General features: G+C 43.6%; 1 protein-coding gene across 9 annotated transcripts in view; it reads right to left on the bottom strand.

Annotated features, from left to right (window-relative positions):
* LOC135364542 (acyl-coenzyme A synthetase ACSM3, mitochondrial-like) overlaps window positions 1-12,681 on the bottom strand; it is a 29,069-nt gene that overhangs the window by 902 nt on the left and 15,486 nt on the right. For 2 of the 9 annotated variants that reach the window (XM_064592636.1, XM_064592638.1), the window contains exons 2-5: window positions 11,768-11,848; window positions 11,112-11,329; window positions 4,252-4,379; window positions 2,093-2,250 (exon numbers count right to left, since the gene is read on the bottom strand). In XM_064592636.1, coding sequence (XP_064448706.1) covers window positions 2,093-2,250; window positions 4,252-4,379; window positions 11,112-11,329; window positions 11,768-11,848 — 585 coding nt within the window. Of the gene's footprint in view, window positions 1-186; window positions 395-1,568; window positions 2,251-3,081; window positions 3,270-4,251; window positions 4,380-11,111; window positions 11,330-11,767; window positions 11,849-12,681 lie in introns of those variants that run through there. The other 7 variants (XR_010411869.1, XR_010411870.1, XM_064592637.1 and 4 more) reach the window with 7 other exon arrangements.

Here is a 12,681-nt window from a genome sequence, read left to right as displayed (position 1 = left end):
GGGGAGAATCATGGAGGGACCGCATTTAGCTCTGGTTCATTCACAGAATCAAAGCACAACACAAGTCCCCTTGGATGCTCATGTCCCTTTATTACCCCAGCTACATCCTGGGCGCTCACTCGGGGACTTGGAAGCAGGAGAGTAATGGATAGTAATTTAAAAGAACAAAAATGCTGCAATGTGAGCACTCCTGATGCTCTTAAAATCAATGTCCAACACTCCCCTCCTCACCCTCCCCATAGTGAGGAAACTGAGGCAGCCAGGGATTTGGCAAAGAAGACACAGTGGTTTCTGAGGGTTTTGCTGATTACATCTGACCAAACTCCTTTTTCCGAAGGTCACTTCTTTTAATCTTGCCAGTGACGGTTTCGGGCAGCTCTGAGACAAATTCCATCTGGTCAAGGATAAAGCAAACCCATCCCAACTTAGTCCTGCTGTCATTTCTTACCAATGCCCCAGGCTCCTCCTCTGCCCCTGCACAGTCCCCCAGACGGGCTGGCACCCTGTGGTGGCCCCAGTAGGCTCCACCAAGGCATGTCAGGGTGTCCCCTGACCCAGGAAGTTGGATGCAGCCCTGTGATGTGCTCTGACCAGTGAGATGTGAGTGGGAGTGAGGCGTGCCACCTCGAACAGAACACTTGAGACCACTGGTCTGGCATCCACTCTGTCCATCTCTTCTAGCACCTGGCAGTTACCTATGGTGGGTGCTCCTTTATCCTGGTCCCAGGAAGACCATGCGGACATGTGGCCGGAGCAAGAAAGATACTTCCCTAGTAGGAGCCACTAAGACAGGGGCTACTAGTTCCTCACAGGAACATCAGCCCATCCTAACTGGCCTGCATCCTCCAGTCTACTCTCTAGGAGGCGGCAGAGCCTTACATGTGAAGGACGAACTCCGTTTTCAGATACACTGGGTTTGAGTTCAGCTCTGCCCTTTTCTTCACTCCAACCTCAGGCAATTTACTGTGAGTCTCTGAGCCTCTCCCGTTTCCATTCTGTCAAATGGATGGTTATACCATCTCAGGTTTGGGGGGATTATATGAAATAACACATGTAGAGCTTTGAGTCCAGCGCCCGGCACACATGTTCAATAAATATTAGCTATCTAGCTTTGGGTAAACACTCAGAAAGCACAGCAATGTATTATTACAAAAGAAAGACACGTTAAATTTTTGACCCATGTATCCTTGCAAACGTGGTTTTTCAACAAGTCAGATAACATGTATATTTATTCACAGCCTGCTTTTGTCTCTTAATAATATATTTTTGTGATGTTTTTTATGTTACAAATAAGAGATCTGCATCATCTTTTTAAATTATAGGACAGCATTAATTACCACGAATAATTTAATCATTTCTCTATTGTTGGACATTTTCATAGTTCTCACATGGCACTGAAAACGAGGTAGAAAAAAAATCTCTCAGAATGTATTTTATGCTACAATAAATATTATTTTGTTACCTTTTGTTTGTTATGTATCTATATATGTATTGGGCTTCAATTTAGAATATATTTCTTACTACAAATAATGTTTTTTAAAAGTGTGGCAGTTGTTGACTTGAATGTCTTTTTTTTTTCTTTTTTTAAAGATTTTCTTTTTATTTATTTGACAGAGAGAGACACAACGAGAGAGGGAACACAAGCAGGGGGAGTGGGAGAGGGAGAAGCAGGCTTCCCGCCGAGCAGGGAGCCCGATGAGGGGCTCGATCCCAGGACCCTGAGATCGTGACCCGAGCCGAAGGCAGACGCTTAACGACTGAGCCACCCAGGTGCCCCGAATGTCTTTTTCAAATTGTGAAAGATTTCAAATATCCTTCTTGGATATTTCTAGGCTCTTGGCTGATTTTTTTCTGTAGGTTTTTTGTCAGCCTTTTTGTTTTCTGACACAGGATAGAGGTTTCCATGATTAAGATGGATCTCCCCTAAACCCCTAAGTTGAATGCTTCTTCAGTAGAGAAAAATGCTCATTCCATGGGCTACGTAAGCTCCACCCCAGCCACCCCAGGAGATTTGGGGCAGCAGAGCCCAGGGCCCACTGGACGGGACCAGGCCCCATCCCTCTGCCCTCACTCACCTTCCTGGGGTACTTACACGGGGCTGGCACTGACTTCACATGCTGCTGTAGCTCCTTGGTGAGCTGGTCCCGGTCATGGGAGAGGAATTCCGGAGTCAGGACAATAAATGCCTTCACCACCTGCAGCGCAGAACCAGAGTGGAGGCTCAGGGGGAGTGGCAACCAAGTGTATAGTCTAAAAAGTAAATGTGTATTAAGTAAATGGAAAAACAAGTTGACAGTTGAGCCTCTGGAAAAGAACAGGACCAGTGTCCATACTTCCAATTTCTACTCTCTGCCTTGGAAAATTACTTCACCTCTCTCAGCCTCCATGTCCTTCTCTGATGTGGGGACAGCACGGCTTCATTCCTCAGGGCATGGCTCTCAAGATTCATCGAGATCATTCATATAAACCATGAAGCTCGTTTAAACTGATTTTTATTCCTATCATTATCATCACCATTTTCCCTATTATTATAGGTAGAGTTCTGTGGGCATTAAATCAATGGTGGTGATTAACTACGTTCCTATTATTCATGTCGCGTCTACAGGGCACAGGGCCTTGTCCAGAGTAGGTGCTCAGCACACAGTGAATCAATGAATGCTTGCTCTGGAGCCAGACTGCTCACATTCCCATTCTGGCTCCACCACTTGACAGCTTTGTGATCAGGCAACTTATTTAATCTCCTTATGCTTGTTTCTTTCCCTGTAAAAAAGGGTCTCAGAGTCCTTAATTAATGAGGTTGCTGTGAGGGGGAAATGAGCCGGCAGGTAGGAAGGGCTCAGAAATTAGGAGACGGGCAGCAGTAGCCCCAGCTGCAAGCCACATTCACAAGCATCATTTTCTGTCCCACATGGTTGAGGCCACACTGCTCTCTGGTGGCCACACAGTGTAAATGCACATGCACACCCCGGGGCCCCCCTCCACCCGAGGTCCAAGGTTGGAGAGACAGGACCAGGAGGAAGGTTTCCCGGCACCTGCCTTGGTGCCCACACACAGACACGATGACCTCTGTGTCCTCCTCACCTCCCTTCGAATTGGGTCCAGGCTGCTCACCAGAGCTGATTCAGCCACAGCCGGGTGTTCGGCCAGGGCATTCTCCACCTCTGCGGGCCCGACGCGGTACCTGCGGGCTCCTTCTTGGCTTCTGAGTGGCTGCCAGGGCCGGGTGACCCAAGCCCTCAAGTCTCATGTTTTGGAGGGTCACCTCGTCCCTTGTCACATAGGATAACTGTCACAGGAAGCCAGATACCTGTGCCCTGGCTCTCTCATGGGCCCCAAACATGAAGAATGGGCACTCCGTGCTGAGAAATACAACACTCACATGCTCCCCAGAGTTTCTCACCTCACTGCCTCTGCTCAGGGAGGAGGGTGAATATTTAGTTCTCCCCGAGCTCTGGGGCTGGGCTCAAGCAGCTTCCCTTGGCATGAAACCTACTAGAAGCCTCAGCCTTTATCTTAAACATTCATGCAAATTCTGCATACTCTTCCCCATCATATTAGCATGTTTTAGAAATTTAAAAGGTAAACACACTCAACTTCCCTGAAATAGCCAAGAGAACTTGTTACTCTGGTATAATGTGTCATTTTTTTTTTTCTTTCCAAATCACGTGAAGATTTAGGGACAACTGACTTGGAGCCAGACAGCTTTGGTAAATCTGGGTTGTACCCAGCACTCTGAAACTTTAGGGAACTTTATTCACTAGTCAGTAACCCAGTTCCTTCATCTGTAAAATGGGCATAACTGCATCTACCTTCTAGCACTGAGAGCTGGGTTATATAAAGCACTGCAGAGTGTGCATCCCCATAGTAAGTGCCCCATAAAGGTTTATGTTGTTGTTATCTATTATTAAAATTTTCAGTGATTGTTGTGTCCCATTAGAGGAGCCAAACATAGAGGAAGCTTCCTCAACAATAAGGGCCTATGTAACGTCTTCCTTCCAAATCCCTTAAATTGCATAATGTCTCATTATGGTTCGCCTTGCAGACCTTCTTGAACTACATTTTGATAGACTTTTCTGGATGCAGGGCTTGGGGGAGGTGCACAGGTATCCCCAGAAAGGGGGCCCATAGACAGAGCTCTGTTCAGAGTTAGCCTGAGCTAACCATCACCAAGCTTGGATGAATGTCAGAACAAGCTAGATCCCATGAGGCATGTGAGGGTGATGCCTCCCGGCTCAGGTCAGCCATACCTACCCAGAGGCATTGATGATGTCATCGTTCCTCCCCAGGAACCAGATGTAGCCCTCTTCATCCATAGTTGCTCTATCTCCAGAGTTGTAAAAGTCCCCACACTCCACTTTGGCTGTCTTTACTGGGTTGTCCTGCAAAGACAACAATACCCCTTTGTTGAAGGCAACGAGTTTAGAGATGATGAGCCACAACCTGGTGCTCAGATCTGGGTCTGGATCCCGCTCCTGGCTCTACTTGGCACCTGGGCAAGTTTTGTAATCTCTCTGAGTCTATTTTCATTATATCCAAGTACTCAATGAACACTACTTGTCAATTAGTGAACAATATTGAGCCAATTTTAAGGATAATTTTTTAAAGTAACAACTCACTTTTGTGTGGCGCTCTAGTATAATAAAATTTCCACTAGAACATGGACCCTGTGTATTTTATTTATTGTTCTCAGCTTAGCATTCACATAGTGCCTGGATAAATGAGAGGTTCAATACACTTTTGTTAAATGAATTTCCTTCCCAAAATACTACCTCATCTGATCCTCCCAGAAAACCTACAAGGCTTTTATTTTTCTAATTAAACTGTTTATTTTAAGATCATTGTATATTTGCAGGGTACCTGGGTGGCTCATTCAGTTGGGCGGATAACTCTTGATTTCTGCTCAGGTCATAATCTCAGGGTTGTGAGATCGAGCCCTGTGTAGGGCTCTGCACTCAGCATGGAGCCTGCTTGAGATTCTCTGTCTCCCTCCGCCCCTTCCCTAACTAATGCACACATGCATGCATACATGTTCTCTCTCTCTCTCTCAAATAAATAAATAAATCTTTTTTAAAAAGATAATTATATATTTGCATGCAGTTATAAGAAATAACACAGAGAGATCCTGTGTGCCACTTACTCAGTTTTCTCCAATGGTAGCATCTTGCAAAACTACAGTTCAATATCACAACCAGGATACTGACATTGCTACAGTCCACCAATCTCACTTAGATCTCCCAGCAGTTTACTTTTACTTTTTTGTGTGTGTCTACGTGTATTTTATCAAATGTGCATCCACCACCAGAGTCAAGTTACAGAAGACTCCCGTCATCCTGAGGATCTCCTGTGTTGCTCTTTTATATCTACACCCATCTCCCTCATCTTTTCCCTCCCTCCAAATCCCTAAGCCCTCGGCAGGGACTGATCTATTCCCTAGTTTTATAATTTTGTCACTTTAAGAGTGTTACATAAATGGAATCCTAGAGTATGTAACCTTTTGGGACTAGCTCTGTTTTTATTTTTTTCACTCAGTATAATTTTCTGGAAATTCGTCCAGCTTCTTATGTTCATCAATACTTTGTTCTCTTTACTGCTAAATGGTACTTCATGTTATGGATGAACCCCAGTTTGGGTGTCAACCCATTGAAGGGCATCTGGGTTGTTTCCAGTTTGGGGCTATTGTGAATAAAGCTGCTCTCAACATTCATGTGCAGGTTTTATGTGAGGCTAGATTTTTATAGGCCATAACAGAAGAAATGAATGCTCAGAGAAGCACAATAACTCACTCAAAGTCACCCAGCTGGTCAGTGGTAGGGTTGGTATTTGAATTTAATTCTTGCTCCACAGCCTTTGTACTCAACCACCAAGTGTTTGCACTCAAACACTCAATGTGTTGAGATCATCCCTCTCATGAAACATGAAATGATTTGAAAAAGGTCCAGGAAAAAAAAATTAAAAAAAAAAAATTGAATGACATCCCATTTTATGTTCCCTTCCAATTGTTCTGATTGTATTAAGGAGACTCTCTGACATGTTTTTAAAAGCTCTGGAACTACCAAGAGTAAGTTTCAGGACTGGAGCTTTTAGTGGGAACAGGGTTTAGCTAGAATTCAAGAAAAATTGTTTTGTTTGCATTATAGTTATAGTTATAATTGCCTTCTGTTTTTGGCAAATCATACTGTTTTCCATTTGTGATACTGATTAACTTTTTAAAAAACATATGTTTTATTTTTTTTAAAAGATTTTATTTATTTATTTGACAGAGAGAGACACAGCGAGAGAGGGAACACAAGCAAGGGGAGTGGGAGAGGGAGAAGCAGGCTTCCCGTGGAGCAGGGAGCCCGATGCGGTGCTCGATCCCAGGACCCTGGGATCATGACCTGAACCGCAGGCAGATGCTTAACGACTGAGCCACTCAGGTGCCCCCAAAAACAGATGTTTTAAAGTAAAATAATGATTATTGTGTGCATCTGTTCTAACCTATCTGGGGGGCTGCCTGAAGGACAGGTGCAAGGAACTCACTTTATGTAACTCAGAAAAAAGCAGCAGGCCCGGCTCATAGAAGCTACCAGGCAAACTACAAAAGTGAAGTTGCCTGACGTAAGAGATTATGGGTGGAGATATACAATAGACCATCAAGGTCTGGGGGAGATGCTGGAGTGAGTTTTGGGGGTTTTTTTGTTTTTTGTTTTTGAAATTAGGATGTTCAAGACAGCTATATGCATGGGGGAATTAAGACAGCCGTGAACATGCCTGGGCAAGATGCATGCTCAGCAAAGTCCTGAGAAAACCTTAAGCTTTCATCTCAGGCTGATCCCTAGGCTCAGAGCAAGTCCAGCTAAGTGGTGAAGGAGTATCCCAGCACAGAGCCAATCTGCACAGTGGTTGTTCTCTCTTCTTTTTTGGTTGGTGATGTTTTTCTTTGTTCATTTGAGCTCCTGCCCCTCAAGGAAATCTCTGTCAAAACATTAACTGAACACAAGCTAAAGGATCAGAAACCTCAGTAATCACACATGACAAACAATAGTCTTTAAAGAATTTGCAAAAGTACCACAACAAAGGACTACTATAGCCTTCAACAGTCCAAAATCAAAAAACAAAACAATGAAACCCCAGCAACCTCAACCCCCAGGGAAGTGGGAGAATCTGATTTCTAGAGTTCACTCATATGTGGAATTTAAGAAACAAAACAAATGAACATTGGGGAAAAAAGAGGGGAAGGCTAAGAAACTGACTCTTAACTGTAGAGAACAAAGTGATGGTAACCAGAGGGGAGGGGCAGGGGGATGGGTGAAATAGGTGATGGGGATTAAGGAGTGCACCCCTTACGATAAGCACTGGCTGAAGTATGTAAGTGATGAATCACTAAATTCTATACCTGAAACTAATATTGCACTGTATGTTGACTAAGTGGAATTTAAATAAAAACTTGGAAGAAATAATAAGTCAAACGTGTTAAGTGATCAAAAACTAAGAGAAAAAATGAACAAAGAACTAAAAAACAGAAAAAACTATATATGGACAAAAGATATTAAAAAATGATTCTATTTAGAATAGCAACAAAATGAATATAATACTAAGAATAAATTTAGTCAAGAAAGTGAAAGACGTACACTGAAAAATAAAAATTGTTGCTGAAAGAAATGAAAGAAGGTATCAATAAATGGAAAGACATACTGTATTAATTGGAGACTTAATATTTTCTTTAAGATTTTATTTATTTATTTATTTATTTGAGAGAGCGAGAATGAGAGAGAGAGAGTGCACATGAGAGGGGGAAGGTCAGAGGGAGAAGCAGACTCCCTGCTGAGCAGGGAGCCTGATGTGGGACTCGATCCCGGGACTCCAGGATCATGACCTGAGCTGAAGGCAGTCGTTTAACCAACTGAGCCACCCAGGCACCCTGGAGACTTAATATTAAGATGACAGTACTACCCAAAGCCATTTTCAGGTTCAATGCACTCCCTATCAAAATCTCAGTGGTATAGAAATATTCATCCTAAAATTCATATGAAATCTTGACGGATCTCAAATAGCCAAGACAATCTTTTAAAGGGAGAAGAAAGTTCTTCTTTCCAGGGAAAAGAGCTTACACTACTGATTTTTAAACTTACTGCAAAACTATACTGGAAATAATCTAAATGTCTATTAAGAAATTGATGGATATACAAAATATGGTACACCCATACAAAACTGGCATTAAAAAAAAAAAGACACATAGATGATTGTAATAAAATAGAGAACCCAGAAAGAAATCCTCACATATATGGTCAATGGATTTTAGGCAAAAATGCCAAGACCATTCAGTGGGAAAAGTCAATCTTTTCAACAAATGGCACTGAGAAACTAGGATGTTCAGATGCAAATGAATGCAGTTACCTTATACACCATATACACAAATTAACTCAAAATGGATCAAAAACCTAAACACAAGAGCTAAAATTCTGAAACTCTTAGAAGAAAACATAGGGGGAAGTCTTCCTGATTTTGGATTTGACAATTATTTATTGACTATGACACCAAAAGCACGGGAAACAAAAGAAAAAAATAGATAAAATGTTCCTCATCAAATTTTTAAAATTTTACTTGAAAGGACACTATCAAAAGAGTGAAAAGACAATGCACTGAATGGGAGAAAATATTTGCAAAGCATATATCTTATGAGGGGTTCATATTCAGAGTATATAAAGAGCTCTTACAAATCAACAACAAAACAAACAACCCAATTTTAAAAATAGGCAAAGGACTTAAATAGACAATTCTCCAGAGAAGGTACACAAATGGCCAATAAGCACATGAAAAGATGCTCAACATCACTAGTCATTAGGGAGATGAAAATCAAAACCACAATGAGACACCACATCACATGCAGTAGAATGACTATTATACACACAAAACAAACAAACAAACCTGAAAATAACAAGGATTAGCAAGGATATGGAGAAACGGGAACACTTGTACATTGCTGACAGAAATATAAAATGGTGCAGCCACTGTGGAAAACATTTTGGCAGTTCCTCAAAAAGTTAAATATAGGGGCGCCAGGGTGGCTCAGTCATTGGGCGTCTGCCTTCGGCTCGGGTCATGATCCCAGGGTCCTGGCATCAAGCCCCACATCGGGCTCCCTGCTCAGCATGGAGCCTGCTTCTCCCTCTCCCACTCCCCCCGCCTATGTTCCCTCTTTCACTGTCTCGCTGTCTCTCTCTCTCTGTCAAATAAATAAATAAAATCTTTAAAAAAAAAGTTAAATATAGAATTACCATAAGATGCAGCAATTCCACTTTCAGGTATATATCCAAAAGAAGTGAAAGCAGGAACTCAAACAGATACTTGCACACCAATGTTCATTGCAGCATTATTCACAGTAGCCAAAAGATGGAAATAATCTAAATGTCTATTAAGAAATTGATGGATATACAAAATATGGTATACCCATACAATACCATTCAGCCTGAAAAAAAAATGACATTTGGTCACATGCTACAACATGGATGAACCTTGAAAACATGTGCTAGGTGAGATAAGCCAGACACAAAAGGCCAAATGTTGTACAATTCCACTTAATAGAGGTACCTAAAATAGGCAAATTCTTAAAGCCAAAAAGTATATTAAAGGTTACCAAATGCTGGGGATATGAGGAGGAGGGGGGAGTTATTGTTTAATGGGAACAGAGTCTCCATTTGGGATGGAAAAAATTTCTGCACATGCATGGTGGTAATTGTACAATGTTGTGATTTACTCAGTGCTGCTGAATTGTATGCTTAAAAATGGTGAAAAGGGTGAATTTTATATATTCTACCTCAGTAAAGAAAAGAAAGGAAAAAAGCAAACAAATCTCAGTGGAGGAGTGACAACATATAGTCAAGAGAGCATGTGAAATGGGGTATATATCTACACAGGTGTGGGCATAGAGGAGGACATCTTTGTAAAATAAAATATGTTACTTCCAATTTAAAACAAAACTGATGTTGCTCTGGACCATCCCAGTTTAATTTAGCCAGAATCTCTATGGTTGGATCCAAGAATTATTTTTTTAAATCTCCTCAACTGATTCTAACATACAGGCAGGGTTGAGAACCACTGATCTATATATCTGTTACTCTGTTTATTTCCTCTTTTATCCAAGCCTAAAATCGTGCTACTGTGAATTAAGGCTAGGGCCTGCATTATTTGCTTTTGGTCAATAACGTCACAAAAGGAGCAGCACCACCCACCCCCAAGGCCATAGAGTGAGGCCAACAGGGACACCAATGGTTGTTCCTGTGGAGAAAGGAGACGGGTCTGAGATCAACTTCAAGGTCTGTCCACTCTCCCCTGACCAATCTTGGAAGCTGAGAATTTGCCTGGTCAAGAGTTTCAGGTTTCTTTAGAACCTGTCACAGTTTTATGTAATCCCTGGATTTCTTACGTAGGGTTTGGGAACCAAAAAGATGTGGGTTTGAATCCTAGACCTGCCATTTATTTGACGTGGGGAAAACATACAAAGCTTCCAATTTGCAGTTTCTTCCTCTGTGAAGTGGGGGCACCACTGTCCTCTCTGGAGGCTCAGCAAGGTTAACAGATTTGTGCACAGCCTGTTGGTAAGTGGGACTGTAGGATTTGAACTCAGTCAAAGCTTCCTGCATACTCAACCTCAAGAGATCATTGGACAGGCGCCTGGGTGGCCCAGTCGTTAGGCATCTGCCTTTGGCTCAGGTCATGATCCCAGGATCCTGGGATCAAGTTCCACATCCGGCCCCCTGCTCTGCAGGAGGCCTGCTTCTCCTTCTCCCACTCCCCCTGCTTGTGTTCCCTCTCTCACTGTGTCTCTCTCTGTCAAATAAATAAATAAAATCTGAAAAAAAAAGAGAGAGAGATCATTGGAACCCAAGTCTGGGGTGCTTCTTTCTACCCTGTCAGCACTTAAGTGTCAGATGGTTTTGGACAGGAAAGGATGTGAGAACACACTAGGAGCTTAGAGATTAATTAGAAGAGGCTTCATTGAGTTGGAGTGACTGAAGAGAGGTGTGAAGAAGGCTCGTAGTACAGAGTTGTATCCACCCCCTTAGTACCCACACTGCTCCCTGAAGGGATTTGGGGGGCCTGGAAGTGGGCAGGTGAGGATCACCACTTACTTCATAGCCCATGAAGAGGCCAATGGGCTTGGTGGGCTTCGTCCTGATGCCAATGTTGCCTTCAGTGTTGAACGGCAGGCTGTTGCCCTTGTCGTCAATGATCTGGAGCAACAGGCCTGTGGATCCCAACCTGCAGGGCCACCCCAACACGCCGGCCCCACCCACACAGTACCTGACTATTTGTGTGACACTGGTGAGAATAAATGGGGGGAGGAGCCCTGTCAAAAAATAGATTACAGCTGTCAGAAGACTTTGAAGTCAGGAAATGGTGAAACCCAAGTTATGGGTCTCCTGGTCTCACGGATATGCAGACGTGGCAAACGTGTCTTCAAGCTAGAAAACACAGATCAGGGAAAACTAGAAGCACCAGCTGATGGAGAGAGCTGCCAGGGCTCCCTCCAGGTGCTCTGGTCCCATCTGTTGTGTATGAGGCTTCCGGCTGCCAGGCTGAGCAGCATTCATGCCCAGGATACTGCAGTTCTCAACTGAAGCCTCCCCAGGAAATCGGCGGGAAAACAGGAGGAGAGGAAGAAGGACAACAACTGGGGTGGGGGTGGGGTGGAGTGGGCACAGCTGGTTCTGTCACCTGGTGTCCCACAATTGTTCAATCCCAGCTCAGCCCTAACTGCACCCAGCAAATGCCTTTAGGACCAGACCTGGACGTCGAAGGAGGGGATGCCTTTCCCGATGGAACCCGGCTTGATCTTCATTCCACGGAGAGTGACACAACTTACTCCCTATTCATAAAAGAAAGAAAATGGGGTTGGCCAAAGAGTCCAGGCTGATTACAAAGCATTAAGAACCACACACAGCATCCTCACTCATCCATGTCATTCGATGCTATGCAAAGAACCCTTATGGGGAAGCTAGAAGGCCCAGATTCTAGGTGCAAGGCATGGACCCAATTCTGGTCAGCAGATATTCACCACACCTGACATAGACTGGGCCTGTGCGAGCTCCTGGGGCTACCGGGTCCACTGCGAGGGGCCAAAAAAGAAGCAAAGGGGTGAGCCCGGGGCTGTGGGCATGTAACGTGAGGTGTGGAGTACGCACTGTATGTCAGACATGTGTCCGTTTGCTAGAGGAAGGCCATGATATCATTTAACATTGACTCAGGCTGTTAAACAGTGATAGGAACCCTGTCTCAACGACTCAGAGCTGTGCTGAGAATATTCAGATTGTGTTGTCCCCTCTGCTAGGCAACTGCCCCACCCCCATTTATCCTCCTGATGAACTTTATTCCTCCTTTATGGTACTCTAAAATATCTTTCTAAAGCTAAGCTAGACCAGGATTTGAATCTTTTTTTTTTCTTTTTAAGATTTTGTGTGTTTATTTGAGAGAGAGAAAAACGAGAGACAGAGTAGGGGTGGAGGGGGACGGGCAGGGGGAGAGGGAGAAGCAGGCTCCCCAGCTGAGCAGGGAGCCCAATGTGGGGCTCAATCCCAGGACCCTGGGACCACTACCCAAGCCAAAGGCAAATGCTTAACCGACTGAGCCACCCAAGGATTTGAATCTTGACTCCAGCTATGTGCCAATTAATCCCCCTTCATCTTCTCTGTAAAGGGGTAA

This window comes from Mirounga angustirostris, unplaced genomic scaffold, assembly GCF_029215605.1.
Source record: "Mirounga angustirostris isolate CCGP_5_RB_7025 unplaced genomic scaffold, mMirAng1.0.hap1 SCAF_5, whole genome shotgun sequence".
NCBI classification, from domain to species: Eukaryota; Metazoa; Chordata; class Mammalia; order Carnivora; family Phocidae; genus Mirounga; species Mirounga angustirostris.
This window is presented reverse-complemented; position numbering and strand designations above follow the sequence as displayed.